This window comes from Pseudonaja textilis, chromosome 16 (genome assembly GCF_049901715.1).
Source record: "Pseudonaja textilis isolate UNSWEBS1 chromosome 16, rPseTex1.2, whole genome shotgun sequence".
Classification (NCBI taxonomy): Eukaryota; Metazoa; Chordata; class Lepidosauria; order Squamata; family Elapidae; genus Pseudonaja; species Pseudonaja textilis.
The window spans coordinates 1,009,631-1,032,351 of record NC_142005.1 but is presented as its reverse complement, the minus strand read 5'-3'; the positions used below and the strand labels follow the sequence as shown (position 1 = coordinate 1,032,351).

Here is a 22,721-nt window from a genome sequence, read left to right as displayed (position 1 = left end):
TTCCTTTCTATAGCCAAGGGTTATAACAAGTTGAAATTAAATTAAACTGCTGGGATTCTCTTGAGTGCAGACACATTAGAATGGGAAAATGCTGCAGCGGTTTTGATGCTGGCTGATCCATCCTTACCCAAGGGGCTGTGCTGAAGTGGTAGCAAAATGCTATAAATAACGTTAAAATCACAGCAAGTCAATTCATTTCCTAATCAGACCTTCCCTGGGATGGGGTTCGAAGCGCTCCTGTTTAAATCGGTGGAGAGGAAACCAGAATGATATCTGGACCAGTAGTCCTCAACTTATAACCAACCATTGGTTTAGTGACTATTTGAACTTACAGTGGCGCTGAACGAAGGGACCTACAACTGGTCCTCACACTTATGACTGTTATAGCATCTCCATCCTTACCTGATTAAAATTTAGGCCCTTGGCAACTGGCATGTATTAATGACGGTTGCAGTGTCCCGGGGTCATGTGATCAACTTTTGCGACCTTCTGACAAGCAAAATCAATGGAGAAGCCAGATTAAACGTAACTGCAGTAATCCTCAACATAAGACGACAATTGAGCCTAAAATTTCTACTGGTAAGAGTTAGGGGCTTAAGTGGGTTTTGCCCCCATTCTATGGCCTTTCTCGTTAAATAAGCCACTGGAGTTGTTAAGCTAGTAACCCGGTCGTTAAGTGAATCTGGCTTCCACATTGACTTTGTTCCTCAGAAGGTCACAAAAGGGGATTACGTGTGACGGTCGTAAATATGAGTCAGTTGCGAAGCATCTTAATTTTGATTGCGTGACCATGGGGGGGATGCAACAACCGTCATCTGTATAAAAAACAGTCATCGGTCACATTTTTCAGTGCCGTTGCAACTCTGAACGGTCACTAAACGAAATGCTGTAACTTCAGAGAGAAACTACCTGTGCTCTGTGCAGAAACTGAAAGGAACCAGGGAAAGGAAAGCCTTTGAGAAATTCCACGGCAGAATCCATTCATGATCGAGTCCCCTTTCGTGCTGACCCAGTGCTCCCAAAGGCTTCCGTTCCTTTATCTGCATTATTCATTCTCCTCTTCACCACAACCCAGTAAGGTAGGCCAATTTCCCCGCCCACCCCCCCTCCTATGGTGGATGAGGCTGAAAGAGAGAGCAACTTATCCCGGTCTGCTGTATGGTTAGATTTGTGCCTCACCTGAGACTGAAGTTAAGCAAAGCCCACGACCATGTTTGCATCGCCTAAAGGCCACGCAACCTGCGAGAGGCTGAAACCGCCCTTAGTCCAATCCCATCCAAAGCTCTTAAGGGAGTGGGCTTTGCTTTCTTCTTTGATGGGGGGGCGGGGGGGGGGTATGGTTCAGTTTCAGTCTTTAGCCCAGGGAAGTTGCATTCGTTCATTTTAAATTCGCACCCTTGCTCTTCTGCTCATCCCATCTGTTTTGCTGGATTATAACCTTAATTTTCTTTTCTTTCCTCCTTCCTCCTCTCTCTTTCTTCTTCACCTGTTCCCTTGGTTTGGGCATCCTTGCAGAAGAGCTCACGATGGAAGGTGAGTAGATTTTCTCCTGAGGTTTCTTTGGAGGTGTTATATTGTGGGAGGGGGGAGGCAGGAGGGTTTGCGATGGTGCCGAAGATTGTGGGGAGTTCCTTCCCCACACACCCCCTGAAAGTAGAGGTTGTGTGTATATGTGTGGCTTCATATTTTCTCCCACTTTGGATTCGCTCTCTATGTGGTGGTCTCTGGGTACAGGGAAGGGGGTCTGTCTGTGAATTATTTTCCCTCTTGTTATTTGCATTTGATGAAAGTCCCTTTACAGCCGAGCAGCCGAGTTTTTCTTCACGGGGGAACTTTTGGGGGAAAGTGTGGATTTGCTTGTCATCCTTTATTGGACAATTTTGATTCTGTCTAGCACTTTCCATAATGTTCCCTCCGCCCTCCAACCCAACTACAGGACAGGCAGTCCTCGACGTACGACCACAACAGAGCCCAAAATTTCCCTTGCTAAGCGAGACAGGTGTTTAAGTGAGTTATGAACCATTTGGGATTTCCACCTTAGTTCAACGGCCTGCCAAATTCTGCGCCCTGAAGGGAAGCCTGGGAGAAGTTTTGCATGGGTGCGGAGAGAACAGAGCTAAATTTCATTGAAGTTTAATTAAACAAGGGATTTAATTCAGCAGAGTGATATAATGACTCACTATATATTGAGCAAGCTCCCCTGGGGTCACAGCGAACGTTACAACTCATTGACAACTTGAGCAGTGGCGAAGGGCCAGGAGAAACTCTGAGATTCGGTGGGGAATCTCCCTGATCCAAGTCTGTAAGCACGCACGTCTTCATTTCAGAAAATCCCAAAATTTGAGAGAGAGAGAGAGAGACATAAAGGCCCTGGTGGGAGCAATTACAAACTGCAGCCGATGAGACATTCTGTGAATACAAATCCTTACCTTTAGATCTCAGATGATAATTCTCCACCTGGTTAGCAGGATCGCCCTTAGTGTGGGCTGACTCACCACCCAGGCTGAATGTTGATTGTTCTTGTTCTCTTAAAAAAAAAATACAGGGGACATTGGCCTGCTGAATACAAAAGCAACTGGCTCCGTATTACCTTTATTTCGAAAAGTATTTCCCGGGCTGGGCGTGGCCAGGGGAAGCCCATGGTCTGCCCATCTATTCAGAAAAAAAGAAAAAAAACCAAGCTAAAGTGCTTGATAAAGAGCACTGTGGGCAAGCTAGATGGCACCTGTGTTTTACAATTTGTTTTCTGCGGTCTGTGTGTGTGTGAGAGAGAGAGAGAGAGATAGAAAGACATAATAGCCATTTTGTGAGAGCGCCCACAGCACCCACTCTCAAAATCTGATCTATCCAATGGAAACTAGGTTCCTTTTTGCTTTTGATTCCTGGAATTCCCCAGTCAGCAGGCTTTGAGAGGGGTGAGCTTCCATTCCCAGAATTCCCCAGCAAGCATTCTTTAGGATGGGTGGACTTCAACTCCCAGAATCCCCCAGCCAGCCTGCTTTGAGATATATGGACCCCAACTCCCAGAATCCCCCAGCCAGCCTGCTTTGAGATATATGGACCCCAACTCCCAGAATCCCCCAGCCAGCCTGCTTTGAGATATATGGACCCCAACTCCCAGAATCCCCCAGCCAGCTGGCTTCCAGAAGGTTGCCAAGGCTGAGATCCCCTGGCCTAGAGGAAGGGACTTGCGACTTCTTTTTCCAGACCATCTGTCAGAATTTACACTCCAGAAAGCAAATGTGGCCAAGGCAAAGTGTTGAGTCCAGGAGAGAAATTCAATTTGATTTCATTTACGTTGAATGCACATTCAATTATTAAAATACCGTTGATATGATTACGGTCCGTGTCTTTCATTCCTTCCCTTCGGTTCCATTAAAAATTGCAATTTGGTGGCACCTTAGAGGTTGTTGTCGCACACCATGCTGAACTGAGTCTGGAAAAGATTTGTGCAACACGCTAAGCTTGGGCAGGGGGGCTTAGTATGTTGAGCCACTTGTTTGGTGTGCAAATACTTCCACGTTCTTTTGCCAACTCAGGAAAATACACAAGTTCCATATCTAGCTTAACGTTTAGTGAAGGGCTCTGAAATTAGAGAAATGAAATCTGATATACTAGTTGCAACTTTGGGTTCAGGATGGATCTGAAAATATTGATTTAGGTAAAATTTGGTTTATGGAACAAAACATGAACTCCTTAAGGTGAGTGCATTAAGTCAACCACAGTGCTGGATTTTTTCAAGAATCCGGTTAAAAAATAAAAAGCCCTTAAATCTTTAAAAAAAATAAGCATCCCTTTCTTTTCTTTTCTTTTCTTTTTTTAAATACTTCTCTTGGAATTGATAGAAGGCAGTCTTGCCCTTGGTTTCTATTGTGGTTCGGAACTAACCGGTTTTCACCCGGACTGTTACCTGGTAAAAACAGGGGTGGTGGTTAATTTTTGTATTATTGCACGATGAAATGCGCAGCCTTGGAAATGGAGAACCGCAGACTCTCAGCTTTCCTCTCTCTGTGTGTGTTCAGACTGCAAAAGAATATTTAAAATAATTGGAACAAGCGTTGGATTATCTCTTTTCTGGCTGCTCCGCCCCAAAGCAACCCAACCCACCGCCCCCTACCCCAAACCTCACTCTGTTCTCTGATTTTTTTTTTCTACATGTTGTAAATAAATTGAACCATAATTTCACGATAAATGTAAATAATAAAAAAATAAAAATAATATATATATATATATATTTAAAAAAAAAAAATAAGCATCTGTCTGAAGACTTTCATGAATTGAATGTTCCCCCAATTTGGGGTCAGCATTTAGTGTCATAGAATACAGAATCCCCAGGTTACGACCACAATACAGCCCAAAATTTCTGTCACTAACCAAAACGTTTGTTAAATGAGTTTTGTCCCATTTTATCACCTTTTTTTGCCAGAGTTGTTAAGTGAATCACAGCAGTGGTTAAGTTAGTAACCCGCTTGTTAGGGTTAGGGATAGGGGAAAGAATGGAAAATGCTGGAAAATTCATCAGGCTCCCAATGTATAAGTGGTCCTCGACTTACGGCCACAATTGAACCCATAATTTCTGCTCCTAACTGAGACAGTTGTTAAATGAGCTTTGCCCCCTTTTATGGCTTTTCTTGCCACAGTTGTTAAGTGAGTCACCGCAGTTGTAAAGTTAATAACCTGGTTGCTAAGTGATTCTAGCTTCTCCATGGACTTCACTTGTCAGAAAGTCACAAAAGGGGATGACATGACCTTGGGACACTGCAACCATCATAAATATGAGTCATTTGCCATGATCACGTGACCACGGGGATGACTCAATGGTTGTAAGTGTCAAAAATCATCTTAAGTCATTTTTTTTCCAATGCTGTTGTAAACTTTGAATGGTTGCTAAGTGAATTGTTGTAAGTTCACTTACTGCAGTGCCCCATGAATGTTGATTAAAAAGCGGTAGCTAACAGTTGGCTCAGCTTTAATAAAAGCTCAGGAACAATAGGCAGAAGCATCCAACAAGAAGTTTTATTTTATTTATTTGAGTCAGCCTTCTCACCCTGTTGTCAGAAGGATTTGGGAGCCCATTTATGTCTTGAAGCTGATAAAGGTACTGACAATAAATAGAATTGAATAGAATTCTTTATTGGTCAAGTATGATTGGACACACAAGGAGTTTGTCTTGGTGCAAATGCTCTCAGTGTACATAGAAGAAAAGAGACATTTGTTAAGAGTCAAGAATCATCAGGTACAACACTTAATGATAGTCATAGGGTACAATAAGCAATCAAATCATTCTAGGAAACAGTCCACATAAATCGTAAGGATACAAGAGACAAAGTTACGGTCACACAGTCACAAGTGGGAGGAGATGGGTGATAAGGAGTGATGAGAAGATTAACAGTAATAGTAGTGCAGACTTTATAAATAGTTGAACAGGGTTGAGGGAATTATTTGTTTAGCAGAGTGATGGAGTTTGGGGAAAAACTGTCCTTGTGTCTAGTTGTTCTGGGGTGCAGGGCTCTATAGCGTCGTTTTGAGGGTAGGAGTTGAAACGGTTTATGTCCGGGATGTGAGGGGTCTGTAGATATTTTCACAGCCCTCTTTTTGACTCGTGCAGGATGCAGGTCCTCCATGGAAGGCAGGTGGGTAGTAATTGTTTTTTCTGCAGTCCTAATTACCCTCTGGAGTCTGTTTCTCTCCTGTTGGGTTGCAGAACCAAACCAGAACCAAATACCCCACGGCATTAAAACGGCTCTGTGATAGGAGGCCTGGGATAGGTGAGACCCAACTGGCAGCTGCTCTCCTTACAAGGCAATGCAGCAGCCCCGCTGTTCATCTCTTTAATTTATTCCTGTGTTTGTCCTTTTATGCATCTGCCAGCATTGATTTGCAGGAATAAATACGTTTGTTAATATATTTACAGTGACGCCAGAGAAGCCACACCGCAGGGAGGAGAAATGTCTGGAAAGCCATTAATTCTTTTCCCGTTGCTGAATAATGACCAGCTTTCCCCATTAAATGCTGACATCTACAGATAATGGGTGGGAAGGAGGAGGGTGAATGGGAGCGGGAGGCTCGCTTGGTGTTTCTCTAGACGCAAGACGCACGCTGGAAATAGCTGCACTCCGAGGGGTTTTTTCCCCTCCCCCTCCTACTCCATAAGGATGTAATCCATTTTGGATTTTTTTCCTTAACCGGGGCTGCCAGGCCGTGTTTCCGGATACAGGTAGACTTTGACTTTCATTTAGTGCATTTAGGGACCGCTCAAAGTTACAACGGCACAAAAAAAGTGACCTAGGACCATTTTTCACACCTATGACCATTGTAGCATCCCTGTGGTCACATAGAATAGAATAAAATAGAATAGGATAGGATAGAATAAAATAGAATAGAATAGAATACCTTTATTGTCATTGCATTCCACGAATACAATGAAATTTGAAAGCTACTCCAGCACAGTGCCCCAAACAGCACATCACAGTCACACTACAGAGTTTTTAAAAATTAGAATAATTATAATAATAATAATAGGACTAAATCACAAATGCACTGTTTGATTCACATGATCAAAATTCGGAGGCTTACGAACTGACTCCAGTTTAGGATGGTTGCTGTGTCCCGGAGTCACACGATCCCTTTTGCAACCTTCTGACAAGCAAAGTCAATGCGGGAAGCCGGATCCACTTAACGACTGTCAGACTAACTTAACAACCGCAGTGATTCACTTCACAACTGTGGCAAGAAAGGCCGTAAAATGGAGCAAAGCTCATTTAACAGCTGTCTCACTTAGCAACAAAAAATTTGGGCTCGAGGGTTACCTCTATCTTGGGTGGCTGCTGAATTTTCCAGCAGTTTCCATTCTTTCCCGCCCATTCCAGCAGATGTCAACACTTTCTAGCATCATTTAAGCAAACAAACTTACATTAATAAAATAAACAGGAGCTGCATTTATGAATGTGAAGACGGGTTTTCCTCCTACCTGCAGGCCACCCAAGTGTTATATAGATAAGAGCGTGATTTGCAACCATTTAACAACTGTTTGAAGTTACAACAGCCCTGAAAAAAGTGACTTGCAATCAGTCCTTGTGCTTATGATGGTCGGAGCGTCCCATGGTCACCTGATCAAAATTCGGGGAATTGCAACGTATGTATAACAATTTAACAGATAACAGATAATCAGAGTTGGAAGGGACCTTATAGGTCATCTAGTCCAACCACCTGCCCAAGCAGGAGACCCTACACCATTTCTGACAGATGGCAGTCCAGTCTCTTCGTGAAAGCGTCCAGGGATGAAGCTCCCACAACTTCTGAGGGCAACTTCTGTTCCATGGGTTGATTATTCTCCCTGTCAGAAAGTTTCTCCTTATTTTCATCATCCCAGGGGTTATAGGACCTTCCCAGCTGGCTTCTGATAAGCAAAGTTGAGAGGGGAAGCTGGATTTGCTTAACGTCCACACGATTCACTTAACAACTGCAGCAATTAGCAACCGTAGCAAAAAAGGTGGTGAAATTGGCTGTGACTCATTTAAAAACCACCTTCTCTGCTCTTTAAATGATCTTCTAACCCCTATAGTGGACAATCAGATCTGAGAACCAGATCTGAGCAGTCCAGGTCTAGAGTTGAATGGGGAAGACAAGGGGAAAGAGAGGGGAATGTTGGCAAGGGTGCCTGGCTAAGGATTCCTACAGAAATGAGCACCTCAACATGATTAGAACCATGGGGGCGCTAGTGGTCAGAATGCAGCATTGCAGGCTAATTCTGCCGACTGCTTGGAGTTCGATCCTGACCGGCTGAAGGTTGGCTCAGTCTTCCCTCCTTCCGAGGTGGGTAAAATGAGGACCCAGATTGTTGGGGGAAAGAGGCTGACTCTCTAAACCGCTTAGAGTGAGCTATAATGGACTGTGAAGTGGTATATAAGTCTAAGGGCTGTTGCTGTTAGGAGATACCTAAACTTTGGCATATTCTCACCTTGATAACTTTGCTGACATATCTTCCTGTAGGCTGAGAAAAAGAGCTTTAAAAATGATTACTCTTCCTTTTTCTCAGGCTTTAAAGACTGGCCGAGAACATTCAAATGGAGAAACAAAACAAAAAATCTGTCCCTATTTCATTTTCTAGGCCTCTTTTTGCTTTTTCTTCTTAATCCTCACCACAACACTTACATCTCTAACACCTTGTGAACCCACCACATTTTCTTCCAAACACATTTTTAAACACAAAATGTAGATTCTTATTTTCAAAATTTACCAGCGCTTTGGGGAAAGGAGGAAAAATAATTTTATTAGAATTATCGAGGGTTCAAAATTATTGTGTTCTCGAGGGCTGTTTGTAATACTACTGAATGTCGGATGGGGACTACCGAACTGATTCAAAACTTTAATTTGAAAAATGCAATCCATTTTGAATCAATTAGGAAAATCAATTAAATTAAAATGTTTGAAACAAAGTGGGCCAGTTGGATTTGGATCTCAGCATTCATTTGAAAGCAAAAAAACAACAACCACCACCCCACAATTCCAAGGGTTTGAAATACAGTAATCTAAATTTATTTGGAGGCATTTAAAGCGCTACTTCGATCCTACAGGAACATGATAACTGTCTTCCAGGACTTGAGGGGCTGTCACGGAGAAGAGGGGATTATTCTCCACAGCACCTGAGGGCAGGACAAGAAACAATGGGTTGGAAGTCTATTAAAGAGAGACCCAACCTAGAAGTAAGGAGGCATTTCCTGACAGTGAGAACAATTCATGAATGTCACAGCTTTCCTCCCGGAGTTGTGGGTGCTCCATCACTGGGAAGTTTTCGAGAAAAGATTGCTCAAGCAGAGGGTTGGATTAGAAGACCCCCAAGGTCAATAATACAGATAATCAGAGTTGGAAGGGACCTTGTAGGTCATCTAGTCCAACCCACGCCCACGCGAGAGACCCTACACCATTTCTGACACATGGCAGTCCAGTCTCCTCTTGAAAGCTTCCAGGGATGATGAAGCTCCCACAACCTCCGAAGGCAACTTCTGTTCCGTTGGTTGATTGTTCTCCCTGTCAGGAAATTCCTCCTTATTTCCAGGTTGAGTCTCTCCTTGTTCAGTTTCCATCCATTCTTCCTTGTCTGGCCTTCAGGAGCTTCGGAGAACAGCTTGACCCCCTTCCTCCTCTCTGGGGCAGCCCCTCAAATATTGGAAGGCTGCTCTCCTGTCTCCCCCGGTCCTTCTCTTCCCTGGACTAGCCCTTCCAGCCTTATAATCCTGCGTTCTATGATCCAGATTCTGACTTTCTGGATTTAATTTGGAAAGGTAGCTTGACTTCCATCCCCCTTGAGCCGAATCTCCACAAAGGAACATTTTAATCCTGCACGGCAAGTTATTTTCGCTCCTCCCCAAACCCCAGCAACTTTCCCCAACTGGGGAAGGCTCCTTGGAGCTGCCTAAGTCTTCAGTCTGTGTCTTGAACACATCTGAGCAGACACTGGAAGGGCCTCCTGAGCCTCCAACTCCCAACCGCCGTTTGTGTTGCAGGGAAGCACAAATTAGTGACAAAGTCAGTTGAAAGGCCTCTCCGCGGTGTCTTGCTCCGCTCATCTTCAGGGGAAAAAAAGCTTGTTCCCAAAAAAGAACCAGCGAGCGTTAAATGTGCCTTCTATTGAATCAAAGGCTCCCGAGGAGAAGGATGGGATTCTGTAGCACAGCCCTGCAAATCTATTGTTAGATCACCTATTGAATTCTCGGGCTGCAGAGACCATTCAATTTTGGCGGTCTGGACGCTGGGCTCATTTGAAGCGGCTTGTTTGATTTCCCATTTCCGGATGGCTCCTGGGCCTGCCAATATTAACCCCAAACACAATTGCTTTCAGCTCCAGGACCAGCAAAGTCAATAACTAGAGGATGCTCAACAACTATAAAATGCCTAAAATATTTATCTAGGCAGGGCGGTGAAAAAGAGCACAAGAAAACAAGAGTAGCCAGTTGCCTTTTGGTGGGTTTCCCAATAGCAACCTCCACGCAGCTGTGAGTCCTACCCGCTCTGGATTCAACTTACGGCAGTGCTGCAGTACAAGGAAGTCCTAGCCTTGCGACCGAGCCCAACACTTCCGTTGCTAAGTGAGACAGTTGTTAGGTGTTCTTAGCCCCACTTTACATCCTTTCTTGCCACAGTTGTTAAGGGAATCACTGCAGTTGTTAAGTTAGAAACACAGTTGCTTCCCCCATTGACCTTTTGCTTGTCAGAAGGGGTTCACGTGACCCCGGGACACTGCGGCCATCGTAAGTATGAGTCATTTGCCAAGCGTCTGAATTTTGATCACGCAGTCAAGGGGATGTTGCAACGGTCATAAGTGTGAAAGACATAAGTCATAAGTCACTTTTCTTTCAGTGCCCTTGTAATTTCGGACGGTCATTAAATGAACGGTTGTAAGTTGAGGACTACCTGTACTGGGAGAATTCTTTCTGGGGAGGAATTAAGAGCAACCATAGTGATATCTCAGCAGAAGCTAGAGTGGCAGCCTCTCTGGCTTTTGCACTCTATTGCCCCGAGCTTTTGCCGGAAGAACAAAAGTACCTCCACAAGCCATAGTCCTCCAGGGCCCTGCGACTATAGAGTTGTTTTGATGTAGAACCTAGAGTGACTGTTCCTCTGGCCTTCTCATTGGGAGGACTCTACTGTAGTTCTGCACCTAGTGGTAAAAGACTTCCATAGTCTTAGGCGGTCCTGCGACCATAGAGCCTTCTGAACGCAGAGGCTAGAAAGCCCACCAGCCAAAGAGGGAAATGGATTGAATCCATGTCAATCAGGAACAGATTCTTTCCTCTCAAGTGCCGCAGCCCCTCTAACTAAGTGAAGGGGGGGGGGAAAGAAAGGGGATTGGGGAGAAAGCAGATGAAAAAGATGGCTGCTTTCCCACTGTATACGGCTATCCTGCGGGACTCACTGCCACAACACGCCTATGGTTTAGCAACCCCGTGGACAACTTGAAAAAGGGATTCAGGGAAGGTGAAGACGACGCGTGACTGTCAGTCAGAAGAGCCATGTTTCATCTCCAGGACAGCTGAGAGATGGGAACGAGGAAGGCACTCTTGCTCTTCTTGTTCCCGGGGAGCTTCCCAGAGGGGGGGGGTCTCTTTGGCCCCTGGGGTGGCGTACAGATCCTCTGCTCCTCTGGCTTGCCGTTAGGAGAGCAAATCCTCAGCCCAGGACCCTGGCATTCATCTCCAAGGAAAATGACGCTGCTGCTGCTGCTGCTGCTGCTGCCGCCTGGAGCAGAGGACCGGAGATTAAACTTGCCAGCGGCTGTGTCCGGCATTTCATCACCTGGTGCTTATCTCCCGGGCGCTTTTCCCTTCACTGCCTTGTCGATGGCATCTTGACTTCCCTCACCAAGATGTCACCCACTGCCTTGTCCCTGGCAGATAAAGCCGGTTTCAACCAGAGGCTGGGACCTGGCCCTACAAGGGTGTCTCTGTGTGTGTGTGTGGGTGGGTGGGTGTGGGTGTGCGCGTACGCTCTGGATTCCTTCTCCCTCCAACTTCCGCTCTTCAACAGCTCAGTTTGCCCCAAGAGGGCAGCTGCTGCTTATCTGAACCCGTGGCCCTTTGTGCGCATTTCACACAGCTGGAACGGGGGATGTAGCAGCGGGCGAGGTCTCTTGTCGGTGGTCAGGGGCATTCCCCTGCCCATTTCCCCTTTATTGACTGAGTTACTGTCAGATGCAAAAGACCAGGTCCACACGGGAACGTTCTGTTAGGCTCATTCCTTTTTTTTCTTTTGCCAAAAGCCTTGGCGCAGGAAACTCCTCCACTAAGTCTCAGCTCCTGATTAAGAGTTAGATAAGGCTTAGAGCTGTGGGGAGATTGCAAACAAACTCACGGCTCACTCTAGGAGTTCGATCCTGACCGGCTTAAGGTTGACTCAGCCTTCCGTCCTTACGAGGTGGGTAAAATGAGGACCCGGATTGTTGGGGAGTAAAAGGCTGACTCTGTAAACCGCTTAGAGGGGGCTGTGAAGCACTGTGAAGCGGGATATAAGTCTTTAGTGCTATTGCTTAGAGTTAGATAGGGGAGGTTGGACTTAGTTCGCTTGTGGCTCCGTAGGGATTCTAGGCTGATCCGTCTTTTCACTCCACCCTCAGGTTCTGTCATCCCTTCTCCTGCAGTTAGCAGCAATTTCCCTGGCTTTGAAGCAGGTCCGTGTGCAGAAGGCGTATCACCATTTTAATCCACATAGCAATCTTCCTTAATTTAAATGTCCCTGTAATGGGTAATGGGTCTTGCATTGTTATTACTAAAGGAAAAACCACTTTTACCCAATTCTGGATAATTTATTCAGGTTTGGGAAGCAACGCTTAGAGCGTACGTGAACCTCACAAAATTTTATGCCTTTGAATAAAGTTTTTTTAGCCTAAAAAGGCACTCCTGATTTTGGCCCTGGCACTCAGCTTTTTGTAATTCTTCCGCACCTCTTTTTATCTGATCAGCCTTTTTCCACATGCTTCGCTTTCTCTGTTGATTCTGTGCACCGGTTAGGCGTGCTATGTCCACGCATGAGGTCGCTAGGAAGTCTTCCCCATTGCTTGCATCACCAGCGGTGTGTTTGCATGCGTGCGCACACACACGGAGCTCTTTTGTGGCCTTCTGCCTTTCTCGTGTCCTACGTAGTGAGAGCAAGGAAGGGAACAACGGGCCGTGTCTGCACCAGCGAGATAAGATTGGGTGCCTAGTGCTGTGACTGACGTCTCTTGATGTTGTGACTTCCTGGCATGAAAACAAAGATGAAAGTAGGCAGAGATGTGGGGTAGGCCAATGTGCAGGTGCTCATGGAAGGGAATGTGGGGCTGCTGGAGTGATGGGGGGCCGTCCAGCTGCTGAGCCGCATTTGGCTTCCATCCCTCCAACTAAATAGCCCTGTGTGGGCAGGATGCAAATGGAAGCAGATTTCTAATTTCTTCTGGACACTCATCCACTGCATTTCTTTTCACGGGCAGTGCACACTTGGCAACCAAGAAAGCAATAGCCGAGTGTGCCATGCACATTCAGTGAATGATGATGCAGTATCCAAGGGCCATACCGGGGTGGGATTCTACCAGTTCGCACCTATTCGCTGGAACCGGTTGTTAACATTCTAAGCAGTTCGGAGAACCGGTTGTTAGAAGAAATTTCTGGGCTAATCCTGTAAGGAAGACAGGAAGGAAGCATTCTGGTGTTGCTTACAGAAACTGCCTCCCTGTTAACCCTTATTACATTCTTGGCAGGACTGGACTTCCTGTCTCTGGAACCTCTCTGGAGTTTTTTTCCCCTCCTTTGCTGGTACTTTGCTTGTGTGGAGTGACCATTCAAAGTTACAATGGCCCTGAAAAAAGTGACTTACGACCTTTTTTCACCCTTACGACTGTTGCAGCATCCCCGCAGTCATGAGAGGCTAGGCAAGGAAATGCATGCCTCGATGTGAGTGATATGTGAGTGATGTAAGAGTTCTCCACTCCTCTACTCATTGCAGAATACTTTATGCCACCAGACTTGAAATTCTAGAACTAGAAAACCTTGAATTACGCCGTCTTCGGTCTGATCTAAGTATGGTATATAAAATCATACATTGCAATCTTATATGTACCCATTTCATGTATTCATAACTATGTATATACTTATACCTATTATCTTGTAAGCAATTGACAAATAAAAATAAATAAAAATAAATATTGAGTTGGCCATGCCCAGCCAGTAACATGACCACCCAGCCACGCCCACCAACTAAGCCACGCTCACAGCACCGGTTGTTAAAAAATTTGAATCCCACCCCTGGGGCCTACGTTCCCTTTGGGACTGTCTGCATTAAGACTCCACCCTGTATGGGCGAAGTGGGGAAGGTCCAGCCAAGTTGGGAGGAACACTTTGGACTTGGGGTTTGTACCCCCCCTGGTGTCCCACAGCCTAGAGGGTTGCTTTTTGAGGGGGCTGCTGCTTCCTCAAACACACCATTGAGTGGTGTTGTGCAAGTTGTCTGTGTGATTTCAAAACATACATGTCATGCCCTTTTCTGTATTAAAATCACACAGAGGTAGTCCTTGATTTACAACAGTTCGTTTGGTGACCATTCAAAGTTACAACGGCACTGCAAAAAAGGGACTCACAACCGTTTTTCACACTTATGACCATTGGCGCTTCCCCATGGTCATGTGATTTATATTTGGATGCTTGACACAAGTGACTCGCACTTATGATGGTGGCAGTGTCCTGGAGTCACGGTGATTCCCCATTTGTGACCTTTGCAGAAGCCAGATTCAGTTAACAACCGCATCACTAATTTAACAACTGCAGTGATTCACTCAACAAACCTGGCAAGAAAGGTCGTAAACAGGTTTCTCACTTAGCAACATAAATTTTGGATTCAACTGGGGTCGCGAGTCGAGAACTTACCTGTACCTTAAATATCCGGGGTTTGATTTTCTCTCTGTGGTCCAGCCCCCGCTCCCCTTTTCCCCATTAGTATTTATGATTGTCTTTAGCTAGCTAATCCACGTTAATCATTCCAGTTTGGGAATCAGATTATGTTTTATCCTCCGGGCGACTTAATCAGCAGTAAATGGCTTTGCTGTCGAAGCCTGGGTGATCAATCCACTCTTTTGCCATATGCATATGCAAATGATCTTCCGCATATGCAAATGACCTCCTGCCAATTAGTGCTTACAGCCCAACCTGCAGGCAAATCATGTCCAATGGCTGCCAGCAGGTCACTGATGTGTAGATACCAGTGGACCAGGGCCGTTGGAAATGCCTGCTGCAGGTGTGATTTGTGTGTGTCTGGTGCCAGCTGGGTTATTGATCACCTGGCTATCAGCTGCAGCCTGATGAAGAGCCCTGCCATTAAGGTGACTAATTCAGACGGACAGAGGGCGTCTTATCATTGCCACCCTGTGCCCAACCAGCGAGCGCCTGATTTGTCTCTGCGGATCTGAATGGATTGGGAAACAGAAAGTTCCCCATGGTAGTTCTGACATCTACTTGTACTGACGCAATTTTGGCTAGCTATTCGTATCAACCTACACCCTATGCTTTAGAAACACAGGGCTAGAAGGGACCTTGGAGGTCTTCTAGTCCAACCCCCTGTTCAAGGCAGGAGACCTTACACCATCCCAGTCAAATGGTTGTCCAGTCTACTTTTGAAACCTTCCAGTGATGGAGCATCCATGACACCAAGACATGGAATTGCACTTGCCTGGCTAGTTATTATAACTCCTCCGGCCACGTTAGATTGGCAGGATGGCAATTATCCAACGTGATGGTTTAGCTAGAAAAGCTACACCGATATCCAGGTTGGAAAATGTTTATTTAAGAAAATTTATATGGACATTGAACTTACTCTCAGTGACATGGATAAAAGCCCAATACAAGAACAATAAAAAGGCAATAAAATACTAACACCCTCCCTTTGGTGAGAACATCAAAGGAGCCACTTGAAGGGCTCCATCCCATTCCGGGGTCCCCACAACTCCATGCAAAAAAATGTCAAAATGGGGCCAGTCTTATCTCTGCAAGGATAGCAGTAGACTTACATCCTGCTTCACAGTGCATTTATAGCCCTCTCTAACCGGTTTACAGAGTCAGCCTCTTGTCCCCAACAATCCGGGTCCTGGTCTAGGGAACAACCTTGAGCCTGATGAGGATCGAACTGCCAAATTGAAGGCATCTGGCATCAGCAGAAGTCGCCTGCAGTACTGAGCTCTAACCCCTGCGCCACCACGACTCAATGTCCACCGCGGGATGATGTTCCACAGGGAGAGAGCCACCACGGGAAGGCCCTTCTTCTGGGCTGCACTTAGAGGAGGGGGGGTGGATCTCCCTAGAGGAGTGGGCCCCTAACTTTCTAATCTTCCAGCAACCATCTTACCTGTCTTCTATGGAGATTCTCAGTCCTCCAGGTGATGGTTGTCCCAAAGGTGCGTTTTTCAAGAGGCAACTGGACTTTCTGGGTTTTTCTTCGAAGACGTTTCGTTTCTCATCTGAGGAGCTTTTTCAGCTCTGCCTGGATTCCCCACCAGCCGGCTCTGAGCTGAAGAAGCTCCTTGGATGAGAAGCGAAACGTCTTCGAAGAAAAATAAGGAAGTCCAGTTGCTTCTTGAAAAAAGCCCCTTTGGGACATCTTACCTGTACTTTCTTATTCACCCCAGTAATGCCAGGGGTAGGTTCGTGAGTAACAAATACCGTTTCAGCGCTGATTCGGTTCATGCAGATGCAGACCCTGAATTCCCCCTTTTTTCTTTGGTGAGTTTCATTACACCCCCACCCCCCAAAAAAAATCAAGCTGAGAAGACATGGCCTTTCTGATTTCTTCCCCTGATGGCTGCGGGGTGTGTGTGATTTCTTTGGATATCTCTTCAAAAACATCACTGCTTTGAAGAATACCCCAGATGCCTCTCCCGGAACTGTACATGCAAGAGCGGGAAGCCAGGGAGGCTGCTGGAGAGAGGACTAAGCAGAGGCTTTCTCTCTCTCTCTCTCTCTCTCTCTCTCTCTCTCTCTCTCTCTCCCTCCCTCCCCTCTCCTTTCTCTCTCTCTCTCTCACACACACACACACTTTCCTTACAATGTCACTGAAGAAGCACAATTAGCCATGCTCAGCTCTGAGGTTTCTTTGCCAGGAATTTTGAAAGCACCATTCTCCTTTATCAAGTTGAACCCGATAGGCAGGAGGCACACAGGTTAATTTCCATGGAATAATGTTCTTTTGCTGTGGTGCCTTTCAGGCTGAGAGATGTGCCACCTTGACTGCACGTTTCACTTCCTGATTTAGGATCTGGAGCATATGTGCAGCCCAGGCGTATAAAGCTGAAGAGGTAACAAGGCCTCTCATTCCCTTTATGTGCACAAAGGCATAAACCTTTTATGATTGCAAAACAGCAGGTAGACCCATAGACAAGCGCCTTTTCCCAATTAGGCTGTGGCTTTATTTACCTTAATGTTATGGGCCTGGACCGAGGGTGGCCTTCCACATTCTGAATCAGCCTCTTTCCCAGCCCATATGGAGAAATTGGAGACCGGCTGTGCGAGCAGGCTCTTAGTCAAAGAACCGCGCTTTGCCTTCCCTAAGATCTGTTTCCAGATGTTGAATAAAGAGTTGACTTGAAAAGGAACCAGGTGTGGCTTTTGATGCCTGTGTCGACCAAGAACACCGGTGCAGAGTTGGGAATGGGAAAACTCGAGGTTTGAAGGGACCAACGTTTAATGTAAAGATGGCCTTTCCTAGCATTTTATTTCACTGCCTATCCATATCAGGTTGGGGCAAAAAAGAGGGAAGGAGGAAAGGATTCCTGAAAATGTGACATTTAACAGAATAACAGAGATGGAAGGTACCTTGGAGGTCATCCAGTCCAACCCCCTGCTCAAGCAGGAGACCTTATACCATTTCAGACAAATGGCTGTCCAGTCTCTTCTTGAAAACCCCCAATGTTGGATCACCCACAATATCTGAAGGGAAGCTGTTCCATTGATTAATTCTTCTCACTGTCAGGGAATTTCTCCTTAGTTCCAGGTTGCTTCTCTCCTGGATTACTTTCCACCCGTTGCTTCTTGTCCTGCCCTCAGGTGTTTTGGAGAATAAAGTAACACCCCCCCCCCCTTCTTTGTGGCAGCCTCTCAAATACTCAGAGACTGCTGTCATGTCACTCCTTCATTTCACTAGACTAGACATACCCAAGTCCTGCCACCGTTCTTCATTTGTTTTAGCCTCTAGCCCCACAATCGTTTCCAACACACACACCCCCAGCAATCATTTCTTTATAAATATATTTTATTTATTTATAAATCAGCCTTATTGACGTTTGTTTGGGAAATTTATATTGTTGCCCAAGTCACTCCTGGTGACTCCAAGCATCTTAGGAAAATAATGCCCTCCCGATGACAGCAATCAGACCAACCCCAATAAGGGGCTCCGCATCACCCTGGGGTCCCCAGGCCCACTGGCAGAACCATGTCTTCAAGGCCTTTCCAAAGAGTATCAAGCGGGGATGGGGGAGACGTGATCTCTGCTGGGATGATATTCCACCGGGAAGGAGCCACCACAGAGAAGGCTCTTCTTCTTGGTCCCACCAGATGGACATTCTTAAGAGAGAGGACCCCTAATGTTCCCTGCCTCCCCCGTTCTGGTTGGTTGAACGTGCACCCTGGGTAAGAAAGGCCTTAGAGCTGCCGACCCCTACCCCTACCCCTACCCTCCCCCAGCAAAGCCAGATTCACACAACGTACTTCACCAAATGGGATTGCCGTTCTCGTAGAACGCAAGCTACCTGATGGACAAACCAGACGGTGGGAAACTCGGCTGGTAATTGCACAAGTCTATGCTAAGTGCCACACGGGTACCAAAGGGTAGAGTGTGTTCAGGCCGCCATTGAGACCGAGAGATTTGGGTTGAGAGGCGCTGGCGAGTGGGCGTGTAAGGCCGCAGTTGTGGTGGGAGTGGAGGAGACGTGAATGCAAGTGGCAGTTTGAGCCGTGGGGGAGAGGGAGGAGGAGGCGTGCGAAGAGACACGCTGTGTGTATCGGAGGCTTCTCCTGCTCGTGGGATGGCGGTGGCCTTGCTGTTGGCTGAATTGGCATCGGCCTCTGAGGTGCCACCCGCAAGCCTCCTTGTTTGCGTTCCCCCCCCCCAAGTGTGCTGGCATCCTCGCTGTCCCCTCATCACCTGGCAAACATGGGGTGCAGTTCCCCAACGTCTCAGTTTCTCCCCGGGAAGGTCTTGTCTTTCCCCGTGTTTTGCTCCAGAGGAAGCCTGCAGGCAGGGTGTGTTCCCTTTGTGCAGTGCTGCAGTGCTGGGTGTTCAGGGAAGCAAGATGGACGGGAACGGAGGGGCAGGATTAACAGCTGGGCGTGAGAGGGAAGGAGGGGTGGTGGGAGGGAGATAGGAAAAAGGGGGAAAATCAGGTGGAAGGGAAAGCAAAGCGGGCTGGGGGGTGGGGGGTGGGGGCGGCTCCCGTTTTAGGTTTGAGAGAGCCAACCCCCCCCCCCCCCCACCCCCTCTGAATTGGGCCCCAACCGCAAGATGCCTTCCCCCCCCCCCGTCTCCTCATTCAGGAGCAATTCTGCTCTGGTTGACAGGGTCCATTTGGAGAGGGGGCTCTGCAGCAGTCAGAAAAATATGGCTGCCTCCGTCATGCTTGAGGGATCATTGGAGTGGTCTCCATGGCAACGGGAGGACAGAGGAGCATCCTAATGTGCCTGGCTTCCCTGGCTTTCCTTTCTCCATGTGGCACAAGAGCAGGAAGGAGGAGGAGGAGGAGGAGGCTGGGACTGAGCCCCCAAGCCTGGCAGGCAGGCGTGGCCACGAAGGGGCACTCCCAACCTGCTTTGGGCCAGGGCAGTGCTGGGTGGCACCCTGGGAATGCCAAGCCAGAGCCCCCTGGCACAAGACTTCCCTTCCCCTCAAAGGGCCATCGCAGAGCCAGACGCTGGCTGGGCTCACCCATATCCCGTTTACGTTGAAACTGGCCCGTTGCAAACCCCCTTCCTTGCATTCGCACATGTGCTGAAGAAGGACACGATTAACCTGGGATTTCATTTTTGTGTGCGTGGCTTAGCCTCTTGAGCCCACCCGGCCGTTGGGATGACATCATTGCTTCGTGTCCCGATTGTGGACCCAGAAGGCTGCCCTCCAGCCACCAGGGTGAATTCAACCACACATAAATGCTTCAGAAGGGTTGGGTTTTGGGGTTTTTTTTTTTTTCCTGCTTAAAAAGAGCAAGATTGATGCAGCCGTTCCCTTCGATGGAGCTGGAATAAGGTTTCTGTGAAAGCCGCAATGGTGGTTTGTTTCTCCAGGTTTAAGGGATGGTGGGAGGCCGGTGGGTGTGTGTGATCTGGGGAGTCCCTCCACACGTCTGGCCATGTTCCCCTGCCCCCCCTCCCCTCAAATAGCAGTTTCTCCGTGGAAAGATAGACGAGAACAGCTAGTCCTGTACCTACAACAGTTCAAAGGGGACATGGTGGCTCAGTGGCTAAGACGCTGAGCTTGTCGATCGGAAAGGTTGGCAGTTTGGCGGTTCGAATCCCTAGCACCACGTAATGGAGTTCCTCGTCCCAACAGCTTCTGCCAACCTAGCAGTTCAAAAGCGTGTAAAAAATGCAAGTAGAAAAATAGGGACCCCTTTGGTGGGAAGGTCACAGCATTCCGTGCGCCTTCGGGCGTTTAGTCATGCTGGCCACATGACCATGGAGACGTCTTCGGACAGCGCTGGCTCTTCGGCTTTGCGACGGAGATAAGCAGCGCCCCCTAGAGCCGGAAACGACTAGCACGGATCTGCAAGGGATCCCTTAACCTTACCTTTTACCAAAGTTACAACGGCACTCAGAAAAGTGACTTAGGACCGTTTTTCACAGTTACGACTTTTGCAGCATCCCTGTGGTCATGTAATCAAAATTCTGACACTTGGCAACTGTCTCATATTTATGACAGTCACAATGTTCCAGGGTTTTGTCACCTGACAAGCAAAGTCAATGGGGAAGCCAGATTCACTTAACAACCGGGTAACTAACTTATCAACTGCAAGAATTCACTTAACAATTGAGGCCTGAAAGGTCGTAAAATGGGGCAAAACTCACAATGTCTCATTTAGCAACAGAAATCGTGGGCTCCATTGTGGTCTCAAATCAAGGATTACCTGTATTTAAATTCTTCAAATCAAGTTTTATAGTTTTCTTGGCAACCTTATGGAAATTCCCCTTTGCCATTTTCTGGGATATTTTTTTTTTAAACGCTTGCCAGACTAGTCTGTTGCCTTAGGATCTTCAGGTGGTCTCCTATCCATAGGTAGTAACAAAATTTGAATCTGGTTAAATGTTCAAGGTCCGTCAAGGACAACTGGGGATGGATACCTTTTGGGGGGCAAAATACTGATTCTCCCTCAAGTCTCTCTTGGTTCCTGGTGACTCCATTATTTTTGGCAAGGATTTCTACCGGGTGGGGTGTTTTGGGGTTTTTTTGGCTTCCCAGTCTAGCCTACAGCTTTGACATTTCTTGGTGGTCTCTCATCCAGGAACCTAACCAGGTTTGCCTTTGCTTTAGTTGGGCAGGTCATCTAGGGGTGTGTGTCTGTGCACACTCGTGTGCATATATGTATGTAAAACAAGCCAAAGAGTTTAACAATTCTGCCCTCTTCCCCCCAATTGCTTTACTCGTTTTTGATCCCTTGACAAATGGAGGGTGGAGGAGAAAAATGACCCCCATCTACCAAATAGCATTCTCTCTAATTCACTATTTTTCATCCGTAGCAATTTTAAGATACAATATGGATTTCAATTCCTCCAAAGGAAGTGCTTGTGCTGTCTAAGGCTTGTGGTCTAGCCAAGTGATGAATGCAGAGAGCCTTAAAATGGAAGGCAGAGATGGCTCAAGATGTCTACAAGTTTCATAATCATTTTGTCTGCTTCTGCTTGCTGTCTTTCAACTGCTGCTAGACACTGTCGGTTGCTATGTGCCGGTAGGGGGAAGAGAGAATTGTTCTCCCAAGACTTTTGCTCCTTGAATGTGACAAAAATAAAAGTTTTGGCCCACTTAGTGAACTTCCGCTTAGACGTTTTTGAGCGTCAAGCTCCAGCCCTAAAAGATATGGTAGGTAGGAGGAAAGCGATGCTAGTCTATGGCAGGCAGCATTTGATTTCTGTTTACAACTTCTACAACTACTGGGCAAATGTTAATGCTCTAAGGTTTGTATCTCTGTTTTTCTGATGTTTGTAACCTGCCCAAATGGGCAGCACACAAGGAAACCTCAACTAATGACTGCAATTGAGCCCAAAATGTATGTTGCAAAATGAGAAATTTGTGGGGTTTTGTCCCATTTTACGACCTTTCTTGCCACATTTGTTAAGTGAACCATTGCAGTTGTTATATTAGTCATTAGACATTAAGTGAATCTGAATTCCCCATTGACTTTGCTAGTCAGAAGATCGCAAAAGGGGATCATTGGACTCTGGGACACTACAACCGTCATAAATGTGAATCATCTGAAGGTAAATCATGTGACCATGGGGATGTTGCAACAGTCATAAGTGTGAAAAACGGTCACAAGTCCCTTTTTTCGGTGCCATTGCAACTTCGAACGGTCACTAAATGAATTGTTCCAAGTTGAGGGCTCCCTATATAAATTTAACAAACAAATACATAAAGAGAAGGACTTGTTATGGAATTAATTAAATTTTGCAGCCACGTTGGCTGGGGAATTCTGAGAGTGGAAGTCCGCCTATGAGCCACGGTGGCACGGTAGCTAGAGTGCGGTACTGCAGGCTCCTTCTGCTGACTGCCAGCTGCCTGCAATTTGGCACTTCGAATCTCACCAGGCTCCAGGTTGACTCAGCCTTCCGTCCTTCCGAGGTCAGTAAAATGAGGACCCAGATTGTTGGGGGGCAAGAGGTAAACCGCTTAGAGAGGGCTGTAGGGCACTGCAAAATGGTATATAAGTCTAAGGGCTATTGCTATTGCCCTTCCTCCCTCCCTCCCTCCCTCCCTTCTCATCTTGTGTCTTCCTTCCTCCCTCCCTTCCTTCCTTCCTTCCTTCCTTCCTCCCTCCCTCCCTCCCTCCCTGCCTTCCTTCCTTCCTTCCTTCCTTCCCTTCTCTGTAAACCGCTTAGAGAGGGCTGTAAAACACTGGGAAGCGCTATATAAGTCTAAGTGCTATTGCTATCCTAAATTTGCCTTGATTGGGAAACACTGCTCTAATACAATGTTTCTCAACCGTGGAAGCTTGAAGATGGGTGGAC

General features: G+C 46.7%; 1 protein-coding gene across 25 annotated transcripts in view; it reads left to right on the top strand.

Annotated features, from left to right (window-relative positions):
* Positions 1-22,721, top strand: part of NRXN2 (neurexin 2) — a 336,628-nt gene that overhangs the window by 13,377 nt on the left and 300,530 nt on the right. For 20 of the 25 annotated variants that reach the window (XM_087913728.1, XM_087913747.1, XM_087913730.1 and 17 more), the window contains exon 2: positions 1,516-1,533. The exons of the other annotated variants lie outside the window; for them this stretch is intronic. In XM_087913728.1, the coding sequence (XP_087769854.1) occupies positions 1,516-1,533 (18 nt within the window). The remainder of the gene's footprint in view (positions 1-1,515; positions 1,534-22,721) is intronic. 25 annotated transcript variants of the gene reach the window in all.